Below are 23,663 nucleotides of genomic sequence, written 5' to 3'. Positions count from 1 at the left end.
GATATGCACAGAAACAAAAGGGGGGCTCTTTATATCACCAAATTACAGGGATGAAGCCTGCAGATTAAAAGCACTGTCAGGAGTGGGATTTGAACCCACGCCTCCATTCGGAGACCAGAAGTCCTTTTCTTGAGGAAGCAAGCAACTCTTGAGTCTGGCGCCTAAAGGCCCCTACACACCGCCCAGACGTCCAACTGCCTTATCCGACCATTCTCCGCCCACTCTGTTGCCTCTCGTCTGACCCGTTCGGTAGAAAAGTTGCGTTGTACACACCACTTCGACGTGCTTCCGACACCACAGCAGCGTGTACGTTCTGCGCTTGCGCGAGATGCAATAAGCCTCCTTTAACAGCGGGTGGCGCTAGTCTCGTGCCAGTACTCCAAAACAGGAAATGACGGAACAGAGTGCAGATAAAAACAATGCACACACGTCTTGGTTCAGTATTCGTTCGACTCGAGAAGACCTTTGTGGACTAAATACTTGGCATTTCTGGAAAGATGGCTCTGGCTAGGGTGACACTCGCGTTGTGTGCTCTCGGGCTCATTATTTTACGAAGACGTCGTCTCAGTAGGGAACGAGTAATACGGAGTTTACCATCGTCACTTCCGCCCCGCCCACACACCGCCATTGGATACTCTGATTCGCTAGCACACCGCCAATCAGAGTATCCAATGGCTCAGACGTCCAACAGCCCACCTCCTCAGACTTCGCATGCTCAGTCTGATCAGACAACGTCCGCGCGGCTCCGAAAGCTTCCGACGCAGCTGTACACACCAAACATATGTGTTCCCGACCTCGTCCGAGCCTCTCCAAACGCTTCAGACGTCCAACGGTTGGGCCGGTGTGTTCCTGCCTTTAGACCACTCGGCCACCCTGACTTCGAAGACAGTGTTAGAGTCAAGGAGCATTACCCTCAAAGGTGCTACAATGAGGGAGAAAGGAGATCTAGATTGAGTCTGTGGTCCTTAGCAGGACATTGTCATTTATAAGGGGGTTAAGAAACAGTCTAAAGCATGAACGCCCAACGTGGGGCTCGAACCCACGACCCTGAGATTAAGAGTCTCATGCTCTACCGACTGAGCTAGCCGGGCTACATGCAACCAAAAATAGGTTGTGGTTCCGAGCCCCTCCCCCCCATGATATGCACAGAAACAAAAGGGGGGCTCTTTATATCACCAAATTACAGGGATGAAGCCTGTAGATTAAAAGCACTGTCAGGAGTGGGATTTGAACCCACGCCTCCATTCGGAGACCAGAAGTCCCTTTCTTGAGGAAGCAAGCAACTCTTGAGTCTGGCGCCTTAGACCACTCGGCCACCCTGACTTAGAAGACAGTGTTAGAGTCAAGGAGCATTACCCTCAAAGGTGCTACAATGAGCGAGAAAGGAGATCTAGATTGAGTCTGTGGTCCTTAGCAGGACATTGTCATTTACAATGGGGTTAAGAAACAGTCTAAAGGATGAACGCCCAACGTGGGGCTCGAACCCACGACCCTGAGATTAAGAGTCTCATGCTCTACCGACTGAGCTAGCCGGGCTACATGTAACCAAAAATAGGTTGTGGTTCTGAGCCCATCCCCCCCATGATATGCACAGAAACAAAAGGGGGGCTCTTTATATCACCAAATTACAGGGATGAAGCCTGCAGATTAAAAGCACTGTCAGGAGTGGGATTTGAACCCACGCCTCCATTCGGAGACCAGAAGTCCTTTTCTTGAGGAAGCAAGCAACTCTTGAGTCTGGCGCCTAAAGGCCCCTACACACCGCCCAGACGTCCAACTGCCTTATCCGACCATTCTCCGCCCACTCTGTTGCCTCTCGTCTGACCCGTTCGGTAGAAAAGTTGCGTTGTACACACCACTTCGACGTGCTTCCGACACCACAGCAGCGTGTACGTTCTGCGCTTGCGCGAGATGCAATAAGCCTCCTTTAACAGCGGGTGGCGCTAGTCTCGTGCCAGTACTCCAAAACAGGAAATGACGGAACAGAGTGCAGATAAAAACAATGCACACACGTCTTGGTTCAGTATTCGTTCGACTCGAGAAGACCTTTGTGGACTAAATACTTGGCATTTCTGGAAAGATGGCTCTGGCTAGGGTGACACTCGCGTTGTGTGCTCTCGGGCTCATTATTTTACGAAGACGTCGTCTCAGTAGGGAACGAGTAATACGGAGTTTACCATCGTCACTTCCGCCCCGCCCACACACCGCCATTGGATACTCTGATTCGCTAGCACACCGCCAATCAGAGTATCCAATGGCTCAGACGTCCAACAGCCCACCTCCTCAGACTTCGCATGCTCAGTCTGATCAGACAACGTCCGCGCGGCTCCGAAAGCTTCCGACGCAGCTGTACACACCAAACATATGTGTTCCCGACCTCGTCCGAGCCTCTCCAAACGCTTCAGACGTCCAACGGTTGGGCCGGTGTGTTCCTGCCTTTAGACCACTCGGCCACCCTGACTTCGAAGACAGTGTTAGAGTCAAGGAGCATTACCCTCAAAGGTGCTACAATGAGGGAGAAAGGAGATCTAGATTGAGTCTGTGGTCCTTAGCAGGACATTGTCATTTATAAGGGGGTTAAGAAACAGTCTAAAGCATGAACGCCCAACGTGGGGCTCGAACCCACGACCCTGAGATTAAGAGTCTCATGCTCTACCGACTGAGCTAGCCGGGCTACATGCAACCAAAAATAGGTTGTGGTTCCGAGCCCCTCCCCCCCATGATATGCACAGAAACAAAAGGGGGGCTCTTTATATCACCAAATTACAGGGATGAAGCCTGTAGATTAAAAGCACTGTCAGGAGTGGGATTTGAACCCACGCCTCCATTCGGAGACCAGAAGTCCCTTTCTTGAGGAAGCAAGCAACTCTTGAGTCTGGCGCCTTAGACCACTCGGCCACCCTGACTTAGAAGACAGTGTTAGAGTCAAGGAGCATTACCCTCAAAGGTGCTACAATGAGCGAGAAAGGAGATCTAGATTGAGTCTGTGGTCCTTAGCAGGACATTGTCATTTACAATGGGGTTAAGAAACAGTCTAAAGGATGAACGCCCAACGTGGGGCTCGAACCCACGACCCTGAGATTAAGAGTCTCATGCTCTACCGACTGAGCTAGCCGGGGTACATGTAACCAAAAATAGGTTGTGGTTCTGAGCCCATCCCCCCCATGATATGCACAGAAACAAAAGGGGGGCTCTTTATATCACCAAATTACAGGGATGAAGCCTGCAGATTAAAAGCACTGTCAGGAGTGGGATTTGAACCCACGCCTCCATTCGGAGACCAGAAGTCCTTTTCTTGAGGAAGCAAGCAACTCTTGAGTCTGGCGCCTAAAGGCCCCTACACACCGCCCAGACGTCCAACTGCCTTATCCGACCATTCTCCGCCCACTCTGTTGCCTCTCGTCTGACCCGTTCGGTAGAAAAGTTGCGTTGTACACACCACTTCGACGTGCTTCCGACACCACAGCAGCGTGTACGTTCTGCGCTTGCGCGAGATGCAATAAGCCTCCTTTAACAGCGGGTGGCGCTAGTCTCGTGCCAGTACTCCAAAACAGGAAATGACGGAACAGAGTGCAGATAAAAACAATGCACACACGTCTTGGTTCAGTATTCGTTCGACTCGAGAAGACCTTTGTGGACTAAATACTTGGCATTTCTGGAAAGATGGCTCTGGCTAGGGTGACACTCGCGTTGTGTGCTCTCGGGCTCATTATTTTACGAAGATGTCGTCTCAGTAGGGAACGAGTAATACGGAGTTTACCATCGTCACTTCCGCCCCGCCCACACACCGCCATTGGATACTCTGATTCGCTAGCACACCGCCAATCAGAGTATCCAATGGCTCAGACGTCCAACAGCCCACCTCCTCAGACTTCGCATGCTCAGTCTGATCAGACAACGTCCGCGCGGCTCCGAAAGCTTCCGACGCAGCTGTACACACCAAACATATGTGTTCCCGACCTCGTCCGAGCCTCTCCAAACGCTTCAGACGTCCAACGGTTGGGCCGGTGTGTTCCTGCCTTTAGACCACTCGGCCACCCTGACTTCGAAGACAGTGTTAGAGTCAAGGAGCATTACCCTCAAAGGTGCTACAATGAGGGAGAAAGGAGATCTAGATTGAGTCTGTGGTCCTTAGCAGGACATTGTCATTTATAAGGGGGTTAAGAAACAGTCTAAAGCATGAACGCCCAACGTGGGGCTCGAACCCACGACCCTGAGATTAAGAGTCTCATGCTCTACCGACTGAGCTAGCCGGGCTACATGTAACCAAAAATAGGTTGTGGTTCCTCCCCCCTCCCCCCCATGATATGCACAGAAACAAAAGGGGGGCTCTTTATATCACCAAATTACAGGGATGAAGCCTGCAGATTAAAAGCACTGTCAGGAGTGGGATTTGAACCCTAGCCTCCATTCGGAGACCAGAAGTCCCTTTGTTGGGGAAGGAAGCAACTCTTGAGTCTGGCGCCTTAGACCACTCGGCCACCCTGACTTAGAAGACAACGTTAGAGTCAAGGAGCATTACCCTCAAAGGTACTACAATGAGCGAGAAAGGAGATCTAGATTGAGTCTGTGGTCCTTAGCAGGACATTGTCATTTACAATGGGGTTAAGAAACAGTCTAAAGGATGAACGCCCAACGTGGGGCTCGAACCCACGACCCTGAGATTAAGAGTCTCATGCTCTACCGACTGAGCTAGCCGGGCTACATGTAACAAAAAATAGGTTGTGGTTCTAGAGTTAGTCTGTGGTCCTTACCAGGAGATTGTTATTCATATTAGGTTAAGAAACAGTCTAAAACATGAACACCCAACGTGGGGCTCGAACCCACGACCCTGAGATTAAGGGGTTCATGCTCTATCGACTGAACCCCTCATATCGTGTGAATCCAGCCCAACACACAGGGATTTCATCTTGTTTTTCTTGTGTGTCCAGCCTTAACACTCTCTCCCCACTGTGTTTCTCTATTCTCTTATCTGTCCTTTATTCATAGTTAATGCTGTTGAACCCGAAAAACTAAACCCCTTAAAGCCTTGATTTGGAAAAGGAGAGTAAATAAAAAGAGGAAGAGGTGGAGGGAAATAGTTAAAGAAAGAAAAGGAAGAGGTGGTGTGCAAGGACAAATGTGGGATAAGGAGAGAGCAGGATGAGTAAAGGTGAGGGAAAAGGAAAGAGGGTAAGTGGGGAGAGGAGAACAAAGAGACTTAAAGGAAAGGAAGAAATTAACACCCTCCCATCCTCCTCTCTCATTTTCCTCGCTGGCCTTTCTTTACATTGTCCCCTTTTCTCTAATTGTCAGGAATGCTGAGCTCAGCTCACTTGTTTCTCTGCCAACTCTCTTTCTAACTTAATCTAATCATCACACCATTATTTCACTCCTCCTCCTCTCATTGTTCCCTTCTTCTTCTCCCCTCCATCTAGCCTTCCTGCGGCTCTGCTGTAACCCGCTGACAACGGAACAGAATGAGAAACAAATGAACACGGAGTGAAGCGAGGTGGGGAACGCTGAGTCATGCTTAGAAGAAAATTATTTCATCGTGATAAGGCTCAGGGGAATATTAGATCAGATTATTGTTTCGTTTTTCTCTCCAGTGGTGAAAGAAGAACCTCTGTTGATATTTTTGCAATTATCAATAATGAAATGTTGCTGAGTCATAGTTGGATGTTGCGCGATAGAAAATTAGATCATGTTTTTTCTCTATCAAGGGGAGAAAGTTGTTGATCAGTGTTAAAATTACAAATAACTATAGAAAGTTGAGCACTGAAGGGAATTATTTCATTCTGAGAATTCTCTGAGGATAAATACATTTGATTAGACAGTAACAGGAGATGTCATGATAATCATGAATACAGTTATGAACAGTTTACTGTGTAAGAAGAAACAAATTAATTATATCCCCATGACACTAAAGGAGAGACGCCCCAAAATTGCAGCTACTTCTAAATTAAAGCCACATTCATCAGCTCATTGGATTCAAAGTTTCAGAGGTTTGAATTAGCTAAAGGTGTCGTCTTACCAAGTCTGCTCATGTTTTACTGTAGAAGTTATAAACATGTTTTACTGCTAGTTTACTATTACTATTACATGTCTTTTTTAAAAACAAATTTAAAGAAGTGTTTCTCCAACATAATTTAGGACTTTTGTGGGTTTACCAGGAACTGGGAAAAAATATCAACCAGTGATATGAAGACCCAAAGTCGTATTAGAGCCAAGCTTAAGAAACAGAGGTGTAGAACAATGGCCAAGGCCACGCTCACTCATATACCACCTGTAAATGTAAACCACGAGGCTCTCCCCCCCTCTCCCCCCCTCTCCACCATACGGCTGAAGAAAAACAAGACAAGAATGAAAGCGAAGAGGAGGAAGGAGACTGTGAGAAAGATAGGAGAAGAAGAGTGACGAGAGCTGAGGTCACCTTGATTTACAGCCATCTGCCTACAGCGCAGCTGGGGGGGTCAAAGGTCAAAACTCAGGAGACACTTACAGGGATGTGTATATACCTTAACACACACATGGAAGTGTGTTTTATGTATGTAGTGTAAGTACTGTACACAGATTATTCTCTCTCTTGCATCCATCCATCTATTTTGACCATGTGGTTTTCTTTTCTATGTCATTAGCATATTTTTCATTAACACAATATTGCTTTGATACATTAACGTGTGAATTACTCCATCCTCCAATTATGGTCAGCTAGTTACTGGATATGTGGCAGCAGCGGTGTTATTTTGCACATCCCTGAGTATAGAAAAGACCGACTTCCTCTGAATGTAACCTGCTGCAGTGTACTGTAGCGGTGCAGCATATAGGTTAAAGTAGTGTTTCGAACTGAAATTCAGACCAGACGTTAAGATGTCAGCGGCATTTCAGCACCGGCAACGCGTCCATTCAGTCAAAAAACACCTACTCTGACCCCCTGAACGACTGACGAGTCACGGTCGTCAAAAAACACTCCAGAGAAACTTAAAAGAAAATCGGCGGTGTGAATTGTCCCCCACACAGGTACAAGCGAACCACACTTTATCACTTTACACGTCTAAAAATACCGCTTTCTGTTTTCACCTGCCATACTTCGGCTCCGTGGCGACCGGAGTTTACAGTTTACTTTCGTCGCTGATTTATGCTCACCTATAATTTCATACCGCAACTCTGTCCATCTGTCAGTCAGGTTATCGGTAGCAACGTGTGCGCATATGTCACTCTGAAGGAGTGAGCTAAAAATACAACAGCAGCCTTAACTCACTGGATGGTTACACACTGCAACACACACACACACACACACACACGTGCACACACAAACGGGAATTTTGAGGAAGTCTCGGCTGTGATCCATCATTGGGGGACTGAAAATGATGACACCACGGAGAGAAAGAGAGAGGGAGAGACCAAAGAGGGAAGCAAAACCACGCACAGCCTCACACACATACACACACACACACACACACCAGCAGCAGCAGTAGACAGTAGAGTCTCTGTGTTGTCAGTAACCACCTTCGAGACCCTGAGGTGTCATAAAAGACTTCAAATAGGACGGAGAGAGACGAAGGGATGAGGGAGGAAGGAGAGAGAAGTGAGTGATGCGTGTTATAATGACTTCATTTGACACAGCCATTCTCGAACACCTCATGCTTTGAAACTTTGACACACACACACAGGCACACACACACACCTGCACATGATTTTCCTCTCCTTCTATCATATTGAATCCTTTTGAGCGTATTTTATCCAATAAGTGGATTTTTGGCACTATTCAATAAATGAAAATGTTTTGCATCAAAATCATTTTTACATTTTTTTATCTTTTTAGAGCAGTTTCGAGGATGACAACAGCATTAGTATTATTTGAACGGTTTGGTTTCATGGTTTGTGAATCACACGAAATCAAAGTGAACACAAAGCTCTTCACTCTTGGTTTGATTGTGATGTATTAGGTGGCATCATTGTGTCTGTGTGGTTGGTGGTTGGTGGGATGTGCATGTGTGCGATTGGTCCGTGGGGCTGTCAACTAATATTCTCACTTTGAATATAGATTTGAATAGAAAAAAATTAATGAATTACCAATTTGATTATGAAAATTGGCGTTTGGCCACTCTATACTATCGTATAGATATGAACGGGGGCATCTGACAAAAGTTGTGCCGACAGAAAGGGAGAAGAAACAAGTACAGATGGGAGACCAGTGCAAAAGAAATCCACCAAACTCCCAGTTGGCTCATCCACTAAGGGGTTGGTTAATTCACTAGACCCACGAGAACCTTTACTGCATGTGAGTGTGTCTTTGAGTGTGTGAATAGACCTCTGTGTGCAACCACAGAGGCATTTGGTCATGTTTATATCCTTGTTTTTGGCCTGGCCGAGTGTGTACATATCAGCGCGCGTGTGCTCTGTGAAGGTGTACCCGTCCCGGCGGAGTGACGCGTAAGGTCGTGTGTGTTTTTGGTGTCGTGCATCCGCAGACAGAACATTTAGATAAACACAAAATTCGTATGAAAGTGTTGTCACCGGAGATTTGTAGAACATTTGAACTCTGTGTGTGTTTGTGTGCGGTGAGTGTGGGAGGGGTAGGTTAATCCTAAATTTACCCTCGGTGGTCGGAGGACTGTGGTCACATCTGGACTCAGTTTCTCTCTGCCTCTCTTGTTTTCTTTGCTCCCCTCGTCATTGCCACCTCACTTGTGCTCCCCCCAATTTTTCTTTTTTTACCCCTTTCCACACTTATTTTTTTCTCCCCACCTCTGCTCCGCTCATTTAAATAACTGACCAGAAAGCTTTCCAGGTGTCCGGTGTTTTGACTCGGACGTCAAAATGCGCGTGTGCACATAATCCTACCTGCTGTTTGAGCTGATGAACCAGACCGTCCTTCTCCCTCTTCAGAGCTGCCACCTCCTCCTGGGTTTTCTTCTTCTTGGATGAGGAAAGCTCCAGCAGGGCAATGTTGGCATCTTTCTCACTTATGGCTGCCAGCAGCGCCTCTTGCCTGTACACAGAACAATCATCTTGTTAGCAAGACTGGAAATTAACTTAATTAATCTGATTTAATTAAAGCTGCGCTCGGTGATATTGCACCTTGATGCTGTAAGAGAGAAAGCTAAATTTCACAAATTTTGAGACACATACATGATCATTTTTATTCAAATATTGCTTTTACACAAGACACCATAAATGTGCCATTTCCATACAGCATTTTAAATATAGAACAACTTTTCTTAAAGGACCTCCAACCAATGATGGACTGGATCCCCGGCGACCCTGAACAGGCTGAGTGGTTTGTGATAATGGATGGATGGATGTTTTTGTTGTTGTTGAAGAAATTCTCCCAGAGACGGATATCTCAAAATCTGTCCAAAAAAAACCCCAAAACTATCTGAATGGCTTCGATACTAAATTGGGTGCCCTTTAATGTCATAGTGAACCCGCAGCGTGTCAACAAGTGGAGGGAAGTCTTCATATTTGGGGCGCCAGTTTGTGATTTAGGAGGAAAAAATTGGTGTATTTTTGCAAAAAATATGGGGCTCGCTGGTGGTCAAGTGTGACGCATACCGTGCAATCAAGATGTTCCCAGTTTGTTTACAATGAGGACCTTTATGGCATGTGTTCACTCCCTTGTTTCTCTTCACACCACCTCCTAGAACAAATTGGCAATGAATCACATTGCTTTTATCTACCATTCACTTTGTTTCATTAGATGAATGCACGCACACATACTGTATAAATTCCTCTCAACCTATTTCCTCTCTCGTCTCCGTATGTCTTTCCAGCCCTCTTGTCTCTCTCTATCTCTTCCCACTGCCTTGATAGTGGAGCTGACAGATAGATAGCATTCCATGTGGTTCGGGAAGCAACGAGCCGCATCCCACCCATCCCATCAGCCACAGATCTGGTCCAGGCCGCCTCCGAGGACACCCAGGGTTCTGAATTCTCGGAATTCAGCCCAATACCAGAGAGAATCTAAATCACGACGGGTTTTTCCCTGCACGGCTCAAAGATCGGCCACACACAAATCAAACACGCACATCAACACACACTGGGATGCAAACTTGCACATGAAGGAATAAATAAATCCCCTCTCTGTCATCCCACTGGAGCTCCCTTCTTCCGTACCGGTATATTGTGTTTTTGTCAGGAAACATATTGAGAGAGGCTTTCAAGAAGATGACTTTCCAGTTTCTAGATGGAGAAGACGTTCAAGAGTGTGAAAACAGACTTACAGATACAGTGGTGCAGTGAGGAATGCCGTTATGAGAGTGTCTAAATGAAGACAGATTACACGTTTGGACTGTGTGAGGACCCACAGAAACTTGGGTCAACCTCACTGACCACACTGTCGGCGTACACGTGTCCCACCATGCATCTGGACTGCAGCAACCCTGTCAGGAGCAGGGGCAGAGGGAGCCTAGACACACTGGGGTTGGCAGAGCGACTCCCTCGCCAACTCCGGCCGACGGGCTTCTGAGATTTGTGAACATGGATGCAGCATTTTTGATATATGCTTCGACACATCCCAGGTGACTTTTGTGGATCCAAAATGCTCCTTCTCTTCATCACAGTGTTGACCGTTTTCTTGAAGCCAACATGAGGACTTTCTAAGCTCCCTTAGAAAGAACATTTTTTTTTTTTCAGATTGTGAGACACTGGAACACTGTCAGAGTCGTTGCCATTCACACACACACCTGCACACACACACACACACACACAGGAAGGCTAATGGAACATTAGTCTTGTTAAAGCTAACAGTGCGTCTAGTTTTATACCATATCTGAGAGTTACCTGCCAGCACATGGCGCTTATAAACCCTGGTGATAAAATGATATTTATTCCAGATGCATTGGGCTCATTCAGGGCCTCTCCCTTCATTTCGGGCTCACACACACACACACCTACTCTCTGCTTGGCCAGAGCTAAACACATGCTTATGACAAGTGCTGGTTGTGGCTACTGCTGTTACTATGTGATCATTAAAATCTGTTTCAAGTGCAGCTCTCCTTTGCTAAATCTTCAGATGATTCCACTGTCAGAGGGCCTTTAAAACATAGTGTGTGCTCGCAGCTCTGCTGGCAATGTGTCCTTACCATTGAACATAACAAAAGAAACGCAGGCAGCACTGTGAGGAGGAAAAGGTTCCCAGTGGATACGCAGCCTTAGATCTGTAACTTTGCTTTCAAGTCTCTCCTTTCTGTGGCAATACAGAGGGCACAGTAGGATAAAGGAAGGTATACCAACGGTAAGTAAAAAGCCTATTAAAGAGGTACCCGTCAGATCTTCGTGGTTTCTTATTTTGGCAACACCTTTTGTGTTTGATGCTGTGGCATTTTGTTTGCAATACACATTACAGGAGATTACTTCAAATTATTATCAATTTGTATGCGTGCAGTGGCATGATGATTTTGTTGAGGTATCACACTGTTCCTGGACATGTTCAGTCATGGCATCTGATGTTAGATAGAAAGGGCTAAATAAAAAATGGGTCAAAACTGGACAAAATTCCACAAAACCCCAGATGCCAACATTTTAATTTATTTCTGTGGATCACAACTACAGTTTGCTTGATGTTCGGGGAAAATATGTTATTAAAGTTAGAGAACTAAAACACTAGATTTTGATTAAAGTAGAAAAGAAGCTTATTTTACACCTGATGTGGGACGTGATTTTCTCTGCACTAAAGTGGGACACGTCTATCTACTGCTCCGACCTAAAAATGACTGCAGTTGGCACTGAACGTTGGCGTCATCGTGAGGTGCCAATAATTCCTAGGGATATTGCCTGCTTCTTTTTCTATTAGAAAGTGATTTGAAAATATCAAATCACTTTGTGTTCGCCAGGAAAACCTGACATGAATGAGTGTTAACATAAATAAAAAGGATTTAGAAAACTGTCAACAGGCTGAATTACTATTGTATTTCTTACAGTAATAGTAGTGACTATTAGTAACGCTACATTCCTCCCTGCCTACTTTCAGGCTCTCTCTCACCTCTCTCTCACCTATTCTCTCTATAAGTGTCTCTCGCCCACCCTGCGCCTCTCACCCCCCCCCCCCCCCATCACTCGTTCTATCTCTCCGTCTGTAAAGAAGACAGGAGGCATTCTTTCCGTCACTCGACGGTCGTGTGCCATGATGTCATCGCAATAACGACAAGGCAGACAGTAAGCAGATATACGCAAACGCACCAGGCACCTGACCTCAACCTCAACACACACACACACACACACACACACACACACACACACACACACACACACACACACACACACACACACACACACACACACACACAGGCTCTCTCCTTCCTAAAACCACTTAAGGCCCCTCACTTTATCAGACACACTAATGCCTGGTCTTAGATCACATATTTCTACACACACACACACACACACCCAAAGCAGCTTCCTGTCTGTGCTGCGTTCTCTCTTTCATGCCGTCACCCTCTACTGCAATGTGTGTGTGTGTGTGTGTGTTCAAGTGACAGTTGTGTGTCGTTTATGAAAGCATGCATTCTGTAGGTGCGTATGCTCATGAGGATGTACTTGGGTGTGTTGTGTGTGCGTGTGCAAGTTGTCTGTGTGTATTCAAGGCTTTATCCTGTGCACGCATGCATGTGAGAGTGAAGCGTGTGTGTGTGTGTGTGTGTCCCTGCGTGTGCGTAACGTAGAATCACCCCAGTGTGACATTGGCCAGTCTCCGTCTAAGACAAACACAGAGCTATTTTAGAAATAATCCCCTCTCTCTGCTCCCTGTTTCTGCCTGAACAAAGCAGCCCTCCATTGTTTTCTGTGACACTGTCTGCTCTGGTTACACATGAGGCTGCATGTAGGACGCCAGAGTCTACACTTTAACCCCTGTAGGACGTGGTGCGTGTCAAGCTCGACCTCATTTCTGTGTAGCGAGGCTTCCCCTCTGCATGCTGGATTTCACAGAACCATATGCAGGATTTATGAGGCTACCTGACTTTTTTATCCCCTTAAAACTTTCTCCACCATCACTGACCAATTTCAAGAAACTGAACGAACTGAGTGAAATCAGCAGATTCACTCAACGGGGGATTTAGAAAAATGTGATGGTCGTATTTACTGTAATCATGAGGGCTGTGTGCTGTGGTTTGCTTTGGAGTCGACTTAATGAGCTCAAAAACAAAGAAACAAAGCTAATCCAGCCTATTTCAGTCCAGGGCAGAAATTAGCCTGAATTATGTAGCGGTTCATGGGGATTGGATCTGCCCTTTTTTAGGCTACGAGGTCTGGACGGGGCAGATCGGAGAAGCCTGATTGGAGGAGCAAAGAACTAATGGTTTCAGCAGGTGAAATACATTATACTTCTTTGTTTTGATTTAATGACACAATTATTTCTATTTTGTTGTGTCGGTCACAGCAAGAAATTACGTTGGAGAGAGAGAGAGATGAGGGAGTTAGGGACGTGGTCATCTGGACACAAGCTGAGGTCAGATCAGCCTCAGCTGGGTCGCCGGGGGGGAAGGCATTTAAAAACTCACAAAACATCTGACGAGCCTTGAAGTGCAGGATGAAGTGCAATGAGCACCACTAGATGTACACTATACAGTAGACTCTGATGATAACACAATATGTGATCCACCATCAGGACCGCTTGTAGATTTTGGCTCCTACTTAAACCAGTTGAATTTGTACGAAAAGAAAACCCGAAACATGAAACTTCAGCAGGTTGGCAAACTCAACATACATTTTTTTTTTAATGTCAGAACTGCATAAATATGCCGTGCAAGGAATCCTGAATCCTGTCCACATTCTTCACTGTTGTGAATGTCAGAAGAAGAAAAAAAAAGAGGAGAGAAGCGACTGTCTGGAATATATTTGAATAACTGAATTGTAAGAAAAAGTGTGATTTTAAGGAGAAAAGAGAGGAGAGGGAATGAGATACAGGAGGGCACAGCTGGCTTTCAGTGGTAGTTAATGCTGCCTGGAGGCACACACACACACACACACACACACACACACACACACACACACACACACACACACACACACACACACACACACGCACACACACACACACAGAAGTATAGAGGGATGGATGGAAGAAATATGTGGGAGAGGAACTTTTTTCCTTCCTTCCCTCTTTCTTTCCCTTTCTGTCGTTTTCTGCTGGATAATCAGGTGGCTTTTGGTTGAGAGACCTCACACACACACACACACACACACACACACACACACACACGCACACACACACACACCTCATGACTGTCTCTAGCGCTCATGACTGTGCATAATCTACTTGTACGTGGGGATGTAAAATTAAATCCATTTCTGATTCCTCCTTCTGTCTTTGCCTCTCTCTTTCTCCCCCTCTACTCTCCCTCTCCTTCGTACACACACACACACACACACGCACACACACACACACACACGCACACACAGCTACTAGTTTAGTTTCTGAGTCTCCAGAGTGAGGCCCTGCAGAGTAGTATTTCTCTCCCAGCTGACAGCTTCTGTCCTGGGGCAGACAGCCAGCAAGCACTGGGCCCCCTATTCTCATCTGCTCTCTCTCTCTCCATCCGTCTGTCTGTCTCTCTCTTTCTCACACACACACACACACACACACGCACACACACGAACGTATCTAAGGTGAGAACTGCTGCTTTGCCTCACAGCTTAAAATACTGAGGAGAGAAAGAAAAATGTCAGAACTAAGAAACAGAGCGAGAAGAAATTAAGCTGGGGGCCTCTCTTTTAAGTTTTACACATCTTTTACTCCACACACACACATAGACACAACATAAAAAAGTAAGGCTTTCCTCCACTTTGCCCTGTTCTTGTTCTACACACAAACACACACACTCACTGGTTTACAAGAGAAATCACAGGGCAATGCATGCACACATCAGAGCAGGTTTTAACATTTGTTGGTGCTGGCCTGCCATGTGTGCGGCATCAAAGCACAGACAGCCAATAAAGTGGCGGTTCATAGTAAAATACGTTTACTGCGGCTCACTTTCTCCTGCAAAAGCGTCAACACAAAGTTTCACTTCACTAGATTATAACAGCAAGTTATTAGGGAAAATGATCGACACCTACCGCAGTTATGTGCATTCAACAACTTTGAAATTGCTCCCGGGGGCTACATTAAGCCAAGCACATCAAAGGGATAATAGTAGTGTGGAAATGCAGAATAATGATAAAATGATTATCGAGAATTACTGTCAAGAATGCCCTCGAGGCTTTTATTCCACGCCAAAAATCAAAATGTGTTTACTGATCTGGAAAGTTTACTTGTTTATAAAGACTGGGAGAAAGTGAGATGCCCACTCCGGACCAAACCTCGGACCTGGGGAGAGCCCGGTCTTTCCTCAAACACTGCACCAATCTGTCCTCGTTCAAATCATCTGCTTTTAATGTTTTTATGTGATCACTTCATCTCATGTAAAGTGTCTCTGAGTAGCATGAAAAGTGCTCCATAATAAAATGTATTATTGTTGTTATTCTAAAGTGCTTAGTGGACCGTCAGGACAGCAGCCAGATCCTGGTTTGATAGAAACGTTGTTTTATCTCTGACAGACACTACTTAGATTAAAGTAGTCCACTGTATAATGTACAATAACACACTGAGAACAGCAGGATTGTTGGCGAAATCTTTTTGAAAGCTGTGCGTGTGTGGTTGTGTCTGTGTCTGTGTGTGTGTGTCTTAAACTATAGTGGAAGTGGGTCAGAGACACTGATATGAATGATTTAGTGTGGAGGGAGAAGACAGGACGAGAGGCCATCAGAGAGAATAGGAAAAAGTGAGAGAGAGCAAGAAAGACAGTGTTAGGAAAATAGGTTAAAGCTGGTGTATAGGATAAGTGTGTGTGTGTGTGTGTGTCTGTGTGTGTGTTTGAGAGGGAGAGAAAAGCTCCCCTCAAGGAGCTGTTGTACATCAGAGAGGCTTAAAGAAAGACAGCGAGAAGGCTTACACACACACACACACACACACACACACACACACACACACACACACACACACACACACACACACACACACACACACTGAAAGAAACAGCATTGACAGGGAGGGGAATAAAATAACTGGAGGATTTGGAGGGAAAACAAATCAAAGAGACTTGAAGGGGGAGAGAAGGAGAGGAATGGAGAGCGGGAGGGTGAAAGTAGCGGTAAGGGGAGGCAGAGACACAAAGGCAGTATGAGGGGGAGAGAGAGAGAGAGAGAGAGAGAGAGAGAGAGAGAGAGAGAGAGACAGAGACAGAGACAGAGAGAGAGAAAGAGAGAGAGGAGGGCAGGTGGGACTACTGCTTGACAGAATGAGGATCTGTTCCCGATACATTTCCCCCTTTTCTCTTAAAAAACACTCTCTCCCTCACCTTTCTCTCTCTCTCTCTCTCTCTCTCTCTCTCTCTCTCTCTCTCTCTCTCTCTCTCTCACACACACACACACACACACACACACACACACACTGTGACTAATAAGAAAGGTGTAAAAATGCATTATCCATGGTCCGCGGGAGTTTGCTCTTTCCATGGGACCACACACACACACACACACACACACAGACAGAAGTGTGACTAAAGATGCAGCTTTGTCTCCGCTGTGGTTCTTTACAGTGAATCCATTTCTACACTGCGCTACACAGAACATCTGCTTACAATATGTCGGCACAAAGCCTCTCATGTAACACTAACCAGTCACAGTAATGGACACCTGCGACTCCCAACAGTCGACGAGAGACGATTTTTTTTCCCCAAAACATTTTTGCTTTATTTGACAACGTGAGAGTGACAAATGTGTTTCTGTGGATCCGTAGATACTCCCTGTGTTACGGCGTCACTCCACCGGCCCCGTTGGTCAAACCGCTCAGAAAGGTTTGGAGCGAATGGAGACGATGCGACACCCAAACGTAGCGCATGTTTTAACCAAAGTTTCTCTCCCTCTTTCTCCGGGGTGGAGTGGACGTTTCAGCGGATGTCGAAGTCATGTACGTCATTATTTATTAGCTAATTCTGTTTCCATTCCAAGTTGATTTGGTCAATACTCCAACCTCCTCACCTCAGCCAGGCTTTTATGCGCAAATTGAGAATAAGTATAAAAGCAGACTCTGAAAAATGGAAATATGTCATTAATTGAGAGGTAATGTGGTGCATACTTTCAATCCACCCTCATTTACCAAGAGCAAATGTAAACATGGAAACAAGACGTTGCCTGGAAGTAAAACATTCCATTAAAAAGCTAAACTATAGCGTGACAAGGTTATGAATGTAAAAATTGTGATGTCTTGTCAATTATTTTTTAATTTTAAGAGCAAAAGAAAAAAGCCCACTGATTGATTTGATCATCAGAACTTGGACGAAACATAATCAATCATTTAATGAAATGAATCGTGCATGTTTACATACGTGTCGGGTTTCTTTGTTCGCTGCGTGCCTCGCTGACTTGAATGCCTCGCTGTGAGCCAACTTTCCCATTAAGGAGCATAAAGTCTTAGAATGGAAATACATTGTGTGTACACTGTTTATCGCTGATCACGCTGTTGATGTCAGAGCCGTCAGGTTACAAATCTGTCCGTTTCTGTCTCCAGCTGATGTCTTTCTCTCCTGTCACGATATGTTAAACAAGCCTGTCACTAGTCGGGCCCTGGTCTCTGCCTGTCTGTGTAATACAGTTTTATTATTTCCAGAATAGAAACGTAATTGTTTGGCACGCGGAACATATAATCAGAGGCTTTGAAAAGAAAAAAAAAGAAGCATGTTTTGTTTTCTGCTTTTTGATATGTTTTCCCCCTTCATTGCTCCCTCTCCCTCTTTAATTGCTGTTTAATGATCTGTTTGATGGCCTGGCACTCGCAACCTGTAATCGGCTGAGGGAAACAGGCGAGTTTCGGTTTTTGCGGCATCCTTTTTTCCCCCTTTATCTGTTCGTTCCCGTCACTTGTGTCTCTTTGTTCGGTTCTCTTCCGTCTTTTCGGATCGTGTTCCTCTTGTTCTCGGCGCCTCGTGCTTGTTTTTAAATCCCCTTCTGTTTTTCTCCTCTTATTCGGCTCCATTCGTTCAACTTAATTGGTGTGAGAGTGTTGCAATACATGTACGGATTACGCATAAAATATGGCAATAATAATGGAATTTACAATACAGAAGAGTCAGCACCATAAAAAAAAAAAGGAGACGCTCTCGTTTTCCTTTCTCTGCTGTGGATTCAGCTGAAGATCACTGGTTTGCGAGGCTTCAGAGGCTTTCAGAAAACCCTGTTATTTGAATACAACTTCTAACTGAAGCACATCTTTTATTGCTTCCATTTTCCCCCAATTCAATCTCTCCCTCGGTTTCTCACAAGGGAGCAGGAAAAATAAAAAAAAAAAAGGGAAAGAGGAAGACAGCCAGAGTCGGGGAGGAGAGGGCAAGAAAGGCAAGTGCCGAGAGTGCAAGAAAAACGGAGAGAAAAGACGGAGACGGAGAGCGAGGCGCCCTGATTTGTGCTTGTAAGACTAAGTGTCAAAACAGCGTGCCCCTTTTTGTCATACTAAGCCCTCAACATGTCTGTCATACACACACACACACACACACAAACACACAACAAACACACACACAGACTTGCTTTGGCACACTGTGGACTAATCTCATTGCTGGGGGATGAAAGCGCTCGTCTCTGGCTTATGGCAGCATACCAAACAGGTGCTCTGCCATAAGCATGGGTACATGCATGTGTGGGAGGATGTATTTTTATGTGTGTGTGTGTGCGTCTCTTAGCGTCCCTCTGGGAGGGAAAGCTTCTAAGCAGTCATGCTGTCTCATCTGGTTTTGTAAGTGACTCTGTGCGTGTGTGTGTGTGTGTGTGTGTGTCTTATTTCTGAAGGCAACACACACTTCTTATGATAATGATGGGATAGCTGCTGCGCGTGTGTGTCTTTTAACGTCCCAGTCGTATTGTTAGTGACGGCTTTCTGGCTGTGAGGAGCGGAGCTGAAAATAAGATCTTTGACAGCACGCACACAAGCAGAGGGACCCCAAACACACACACACACACACACACACACACACACACACACACACATGGACACAAGCCATCGATTAGCTTCAGTATGTAGTGACAACAGTGAAGACAGTGAGAAATACAGCCTGCCAGACAGGAATCAGGCGATAATGGCGTTTCCAGACAGATGTGGGCTCAGAATGGAGAGGCGGCTGGAAAGAGGCAGGAAGGATGCAAAGAATAAGAGATGAAAAAAAAGGGGTAAGAGGAGGGACGGCAGGAATGAAGGGAGGGATGGCGTGAGGGGTGCAGGGAGAGGTCTGAGGGTTAGACGGAGGCTGGGTGGGAGATAAAACAAAGAGCAGAGCAGCAAAGGAGAAATAAATTGAATTTATAGCGTTCACCTTGAGGTATCAGCCAAGACTCTCACTGCAGGAGGGTGAAGACAGCGCAGCAACTCAGTGTTTCTGAGGCTCTTTATAGTCTACATGTGCTGTAAAACACACTGTTTGTGTGTAAACAGAATCAAATTGCCCCCAAAGATGAAAAATCCACTAAAAGCTTCAGGTTTGATGCTTCTTTTGGGCACATAGAACATCCCGAGCCACTAAACCTCAATAGAATTTAGGCATTTTTCAATGAATCACTACCCAATACCTGATTTGTCACAGCCTGAGGCTGCCTCCCCCACGCGGAGAATACAACTAAAATATCATATTTTATTTCCCTACTGAAGCAAACAAAAGTAATGGGACTCACTTTGTTGCCTCTCGCTGGAAGCCTTGACCGTTTGCGTTGCCAAAACAATTGTCAAGTGCACCGCCGCCCTTCGTTCTCCACAGCAGGGTCGTTTCAGTGTGATGCTTTGGCGTTTTCTTTCGGAACAAATGGCCTCTTTAAGCGCACGTTAACGTTACGATCTCCATAACAACCCGTGCAAATAAACAGAAAGCGGCGTCTCGCTGTTTTATGTGTCAGAACGTTTGCTGCAACAGATGAATTCTGATTATCATAAAAACGAATAGTTCTGGTCGTCTGGTGAAAATAATGACCGGTAAATGAGCGCGTATGGAAGCATGCGAGGGAGGAGGACATAACGCAAGTGGTCGTACATCCAATATATATGGTAGGCTGAAAGATTGATGGATGAGCGGAAGGAGCGAGGGAGACTGTAGAGGAGGTAATATAATTTCTTCGGGATATCACGCAGATTTGTTGGCTCGACTCAGTTGTTGTTGGACAGCTGTCTTTCTCCTCTTCGCTTTCCCTCCTTTCCTCTCTGCCATAAAAACATTTCTGCTTCTTTTCTTTCATTTTATTAGCCTCCTAGCCCCCCCCCCCCCCCCAAAAAAACAGATTTATAACTCCTGCCATGACCTCCTTACTCTCTTTTCTTCTCCTCATTATCAGTTTTGCACTCTTTTCTTCTCGTTTCAGGTCTTCTCCTCTCCCCTCCTGCCCCTTCTTCCTCCACGTACCTCGTTTCTTATCCTCACCTCTCAGCAGGACGTTATGGGATCAAGTCCCAACTGTTAGTGATATGCACACTTATTAAAATATCCGTTATACCTCATTTTAAATGCATTCACATGCATTCCGTTTTGGTTGCCCCAAATACTTGTGTAAATAAACATATTTACTTGCTTTAGTTCTCAATAAGAAAAGTTCTGTTCGCCCTGAACTTCGTCTCTCAGGAAAAGCTGCATGACATGGTTGTAAAGTGCTGTTTGAGAGAAGCTGAATGTTTGCAATATTTACAATAAACCACGTCAGGCTCCAACTGTTTTGATGGTTCACTCGTGGGCAGTGATGTAAGTGGTGAATTTTTGAAGGCAATCATCACCGTGATAAAAACAAACTTCACAATAAGGAATAATAAGGTTGAAAATAGCTGAAATTATTCTTTTATTACAACCCCGCCTTGACGGTTTGTTTTGGGGACTTTCTTATTTATCCAGATCAAAGGTCTCGGGATTTATGTTGCTGTATTTTGTACAGATTGGAAAGCCTTAGAGGAAAGTTTATGAGTTTGGTTTGTATTTAAATGGAATTGACTTGACTTACGCCTACGATCCAAACTACACATTTTATAAACTTCTCTTCTCCAAAAGCCAAAACAAAATCATCTGTGTGTGAGCCTTAAATTTTACTGGTTGGACATGTGCGCTAGAAGTTATGCCTCCAAGTCGTCCAAACACACACCTGCACCAGAGAGACATGCATGTGTGAGCTCGGAGGGAGGCGGGAGGCGGAGGTGTGCGTTAAATGTCGGTAAAGCAGAACAGCGCCGAGTCAAATCGGCTTTAATTCAGCCAGATTGGGATTTCAGACCCGACGCCCTGCTGTTACACACACACTGTCAGCACATTCCTCCAGCTGGCTGCAACGTGCACACACACACACACACACCTGCAAACACATGACAGCACACATGGCCCACAAGCACACATGAGGCTGGGAAGAGTAACGAGCATGTGCATATTTAATGTATATCACTAAGAAAATACGTCTGTGTGTGTGTGTGTGTTATACGAGTGTGTACATGCTGCAGATGATTTATCAGTGGGAAAGATGCATGTTGGCGCCGTGTAGGGCAGATGTTTTTATCTGTGTGTCGTTCTGCTTGTGTATTTTCTCCCCTTGGATACATTATGTGTGTGTGTGTGTGAGTGTGTACCCATGCATCTGTATTTACATGTGGTTTTATGTGACTATTATACACATGAATGTTCATTCTATATCTATACTCTAGTTGTTGGGCACAAACATAGCAGACACACACATACACATCAGGGACTGAAGGTGAGCAAAGTGTTACAGACGCTCACGCAACTACATTACAGAGTTTGTGTAACGCAATAAGGGAAGGGAAGGCGAGAAAAGTGAGACAGAACGTCAGCATCGCAGATGTATTCCTGCATGGGAGGGAGGGCGCGCATGTGTGTTAATATATTCCATGTCTGTCCAAGAAACCTCTGAAACATGCCGTATCGTATATCATGTCTTACAGTAACATTAAACCTCACACCGATGTAAAACCAGCCAACAACTCAGACATCAAACCCCGAAGAGTTACGGCGGGCCTGTGTGCGCAGAGACAGTTTCATGTGCATTACACCGAGATATATGGACGCGCAGGACGCAGCCACCTTAAACATCTCATGTTTTACACGTGGGAGAAAGCCAGAAGTAAGTGACGTGCTTGCTGACCAAACCTTAATGTCTTGTGAAAAATATGAGCGGTGGCGTCATGTACATAACTCACAGCGGGACATCTAGCGGCTACCTGAAACATCGGAACTGAGGGGAGCAGACACACACATACACACAAAACCAATATCCCAAATATGTGTCAAGAATGTCTTTCTGGAGTCTGAAAAATATTTGCATACCAATGTTTTTTTTTTACAAAAGGCAGAAAGCAATCCTATTAATGCAACAATTCTTCATTCAAGTATCTGCAAGCAATGCAGGTGGAATTTCTATGTGTTCTGCCAAATAATCATAACTTTGGTTTCAATATCTCTGAAGATACACAAGTTCTTTGTAAAATAACTAAATGTCAAATGGAAAAGACCTTTGCAATCACATGCTGAATGCATAAGTCATAAATGTTTGTCACAAGAGGGAACATATAAAGTGCGGCCGTTTATCTACAGAAACACCAGCAGCAGACGACCAGCAGAGTAAATATTTGGTCTCTCTGTCGGACAGCAGGTATGATGTGTGTATGGAAACACACGGTCACACCATATTTCAGAGTTGGGTCATGATATTAACCACGGTGGATTTACACGCATACATACGCGAGTATATAAGGGCAAGTGAAGTCAAAAGCTCGGACTGAAACATCCCACCGGAGGCCGTTCAATCTAACGCCTGTGAACAGGGCGGGCTGTCTGTGTGTGTGTGTGTGTGTGTGTGTGTACGTCATAAGGATGTGTGTGTGTCTGCTGCCCGTTACATAAATATTCATCATGGCGCCTGTATTTTATTAAAAGCAACGTTGGACAGGCGTCAGACGTCAATAAATCAATCAGGGCGTGCTTGCACACGTGCACAACTCACACATGCAAATTCACGTATGAAAACATGACCATGCATTCTGATGCGCTGGGGCTTGTAATAACCGCACGGGTCGTTACTACGGCGATAAAATGCCCAATAAGTTGCTCACCTGGCCTGTGAATAGACGGGCTGCTGGACACACACACGCTCTCTCTCTCCCTCTCCCTCTCTCTCTCTCTCAAAAGCCTAGAAATGCTACGTTGGTAGAAAATGCAGAAGGAAGAGTGCAGGAAAACTAAATCACAGTGCATGCCCTCATTTTCCCATCATGCCACAGGAAAAGATAGTCCCACAACGTGTATAAACGGGCAGGACATGCTAACACGGACATTCTCCTTGGCTTCTATTTCAGTCCAAAGCGCCGTTCCACTAAATTAGACCTTATTGTAAGGTCTCAGTGAGGATGTAAAACAGCAGAAAATACAGGGAACCGTCGGACTGCTGGACCCTTAAACTGCAAACCCGTGTATTAAAATGACATTCAAATGTACGCCGAGGTTACAGCGCATGCACGGGTGTGTGCGGGGCGTCTGTGTATGCAATCAATCACATGGAGAGCCGGACGGAGGTACATGGTTATTGCATTAACACACTGCTTACTTCAATGGCTTTTAAGTGCAGGGCGAAAAAAGGGAGGAGATACAAGGAGAAAGGGAGGCGAGAGAGAGAGAGAGATA

General features: G+C 45.4%; 1 protein-coding gene across 7 annotated transcripts in view; it reads right to left on the bottom strand.

Moving 5' to 3' along the window:
* Positions 1-23,663, bottom strand: part of LOC311032490 (ELKS/Rab6-interacting/CAST family member 1-like) — a 159,765-nt gene that overhangs the window by 77,428 nt on the left and 58,674 nt on the right. For all 7 annotated transcript variants that reach the window (XM_084039316.1, XM_084039312.1, XM_084039314.1 and 4 more), the window contains one exon: positions 8,827-8,974. In XM_084039316.1, coding sequence (XP_083895442.1) covers positions 8,827-8,974 — 148 coding nt within the window. The remainder of the gene's footprint in view (positions 1-8,826; positions 8,975-23,663) is intronic.

Source organism: Eutrigla gurnardus (assembly GCF_963514095.1).
Source record: "Eutrigla gurnardus genome assembly, chromosome: 21".
Taxonomy (NCBI): Eukaryota; Metazoa; Chordata; class Actinopteri; order Perciformes; family Triglidae; genus Eutrigla; species Eutrigla gurnardus.
Note: the sequence above shows the minus strand (reverse complement) of the source record. Positions and strands in the feature narration are given on the sequence as shown.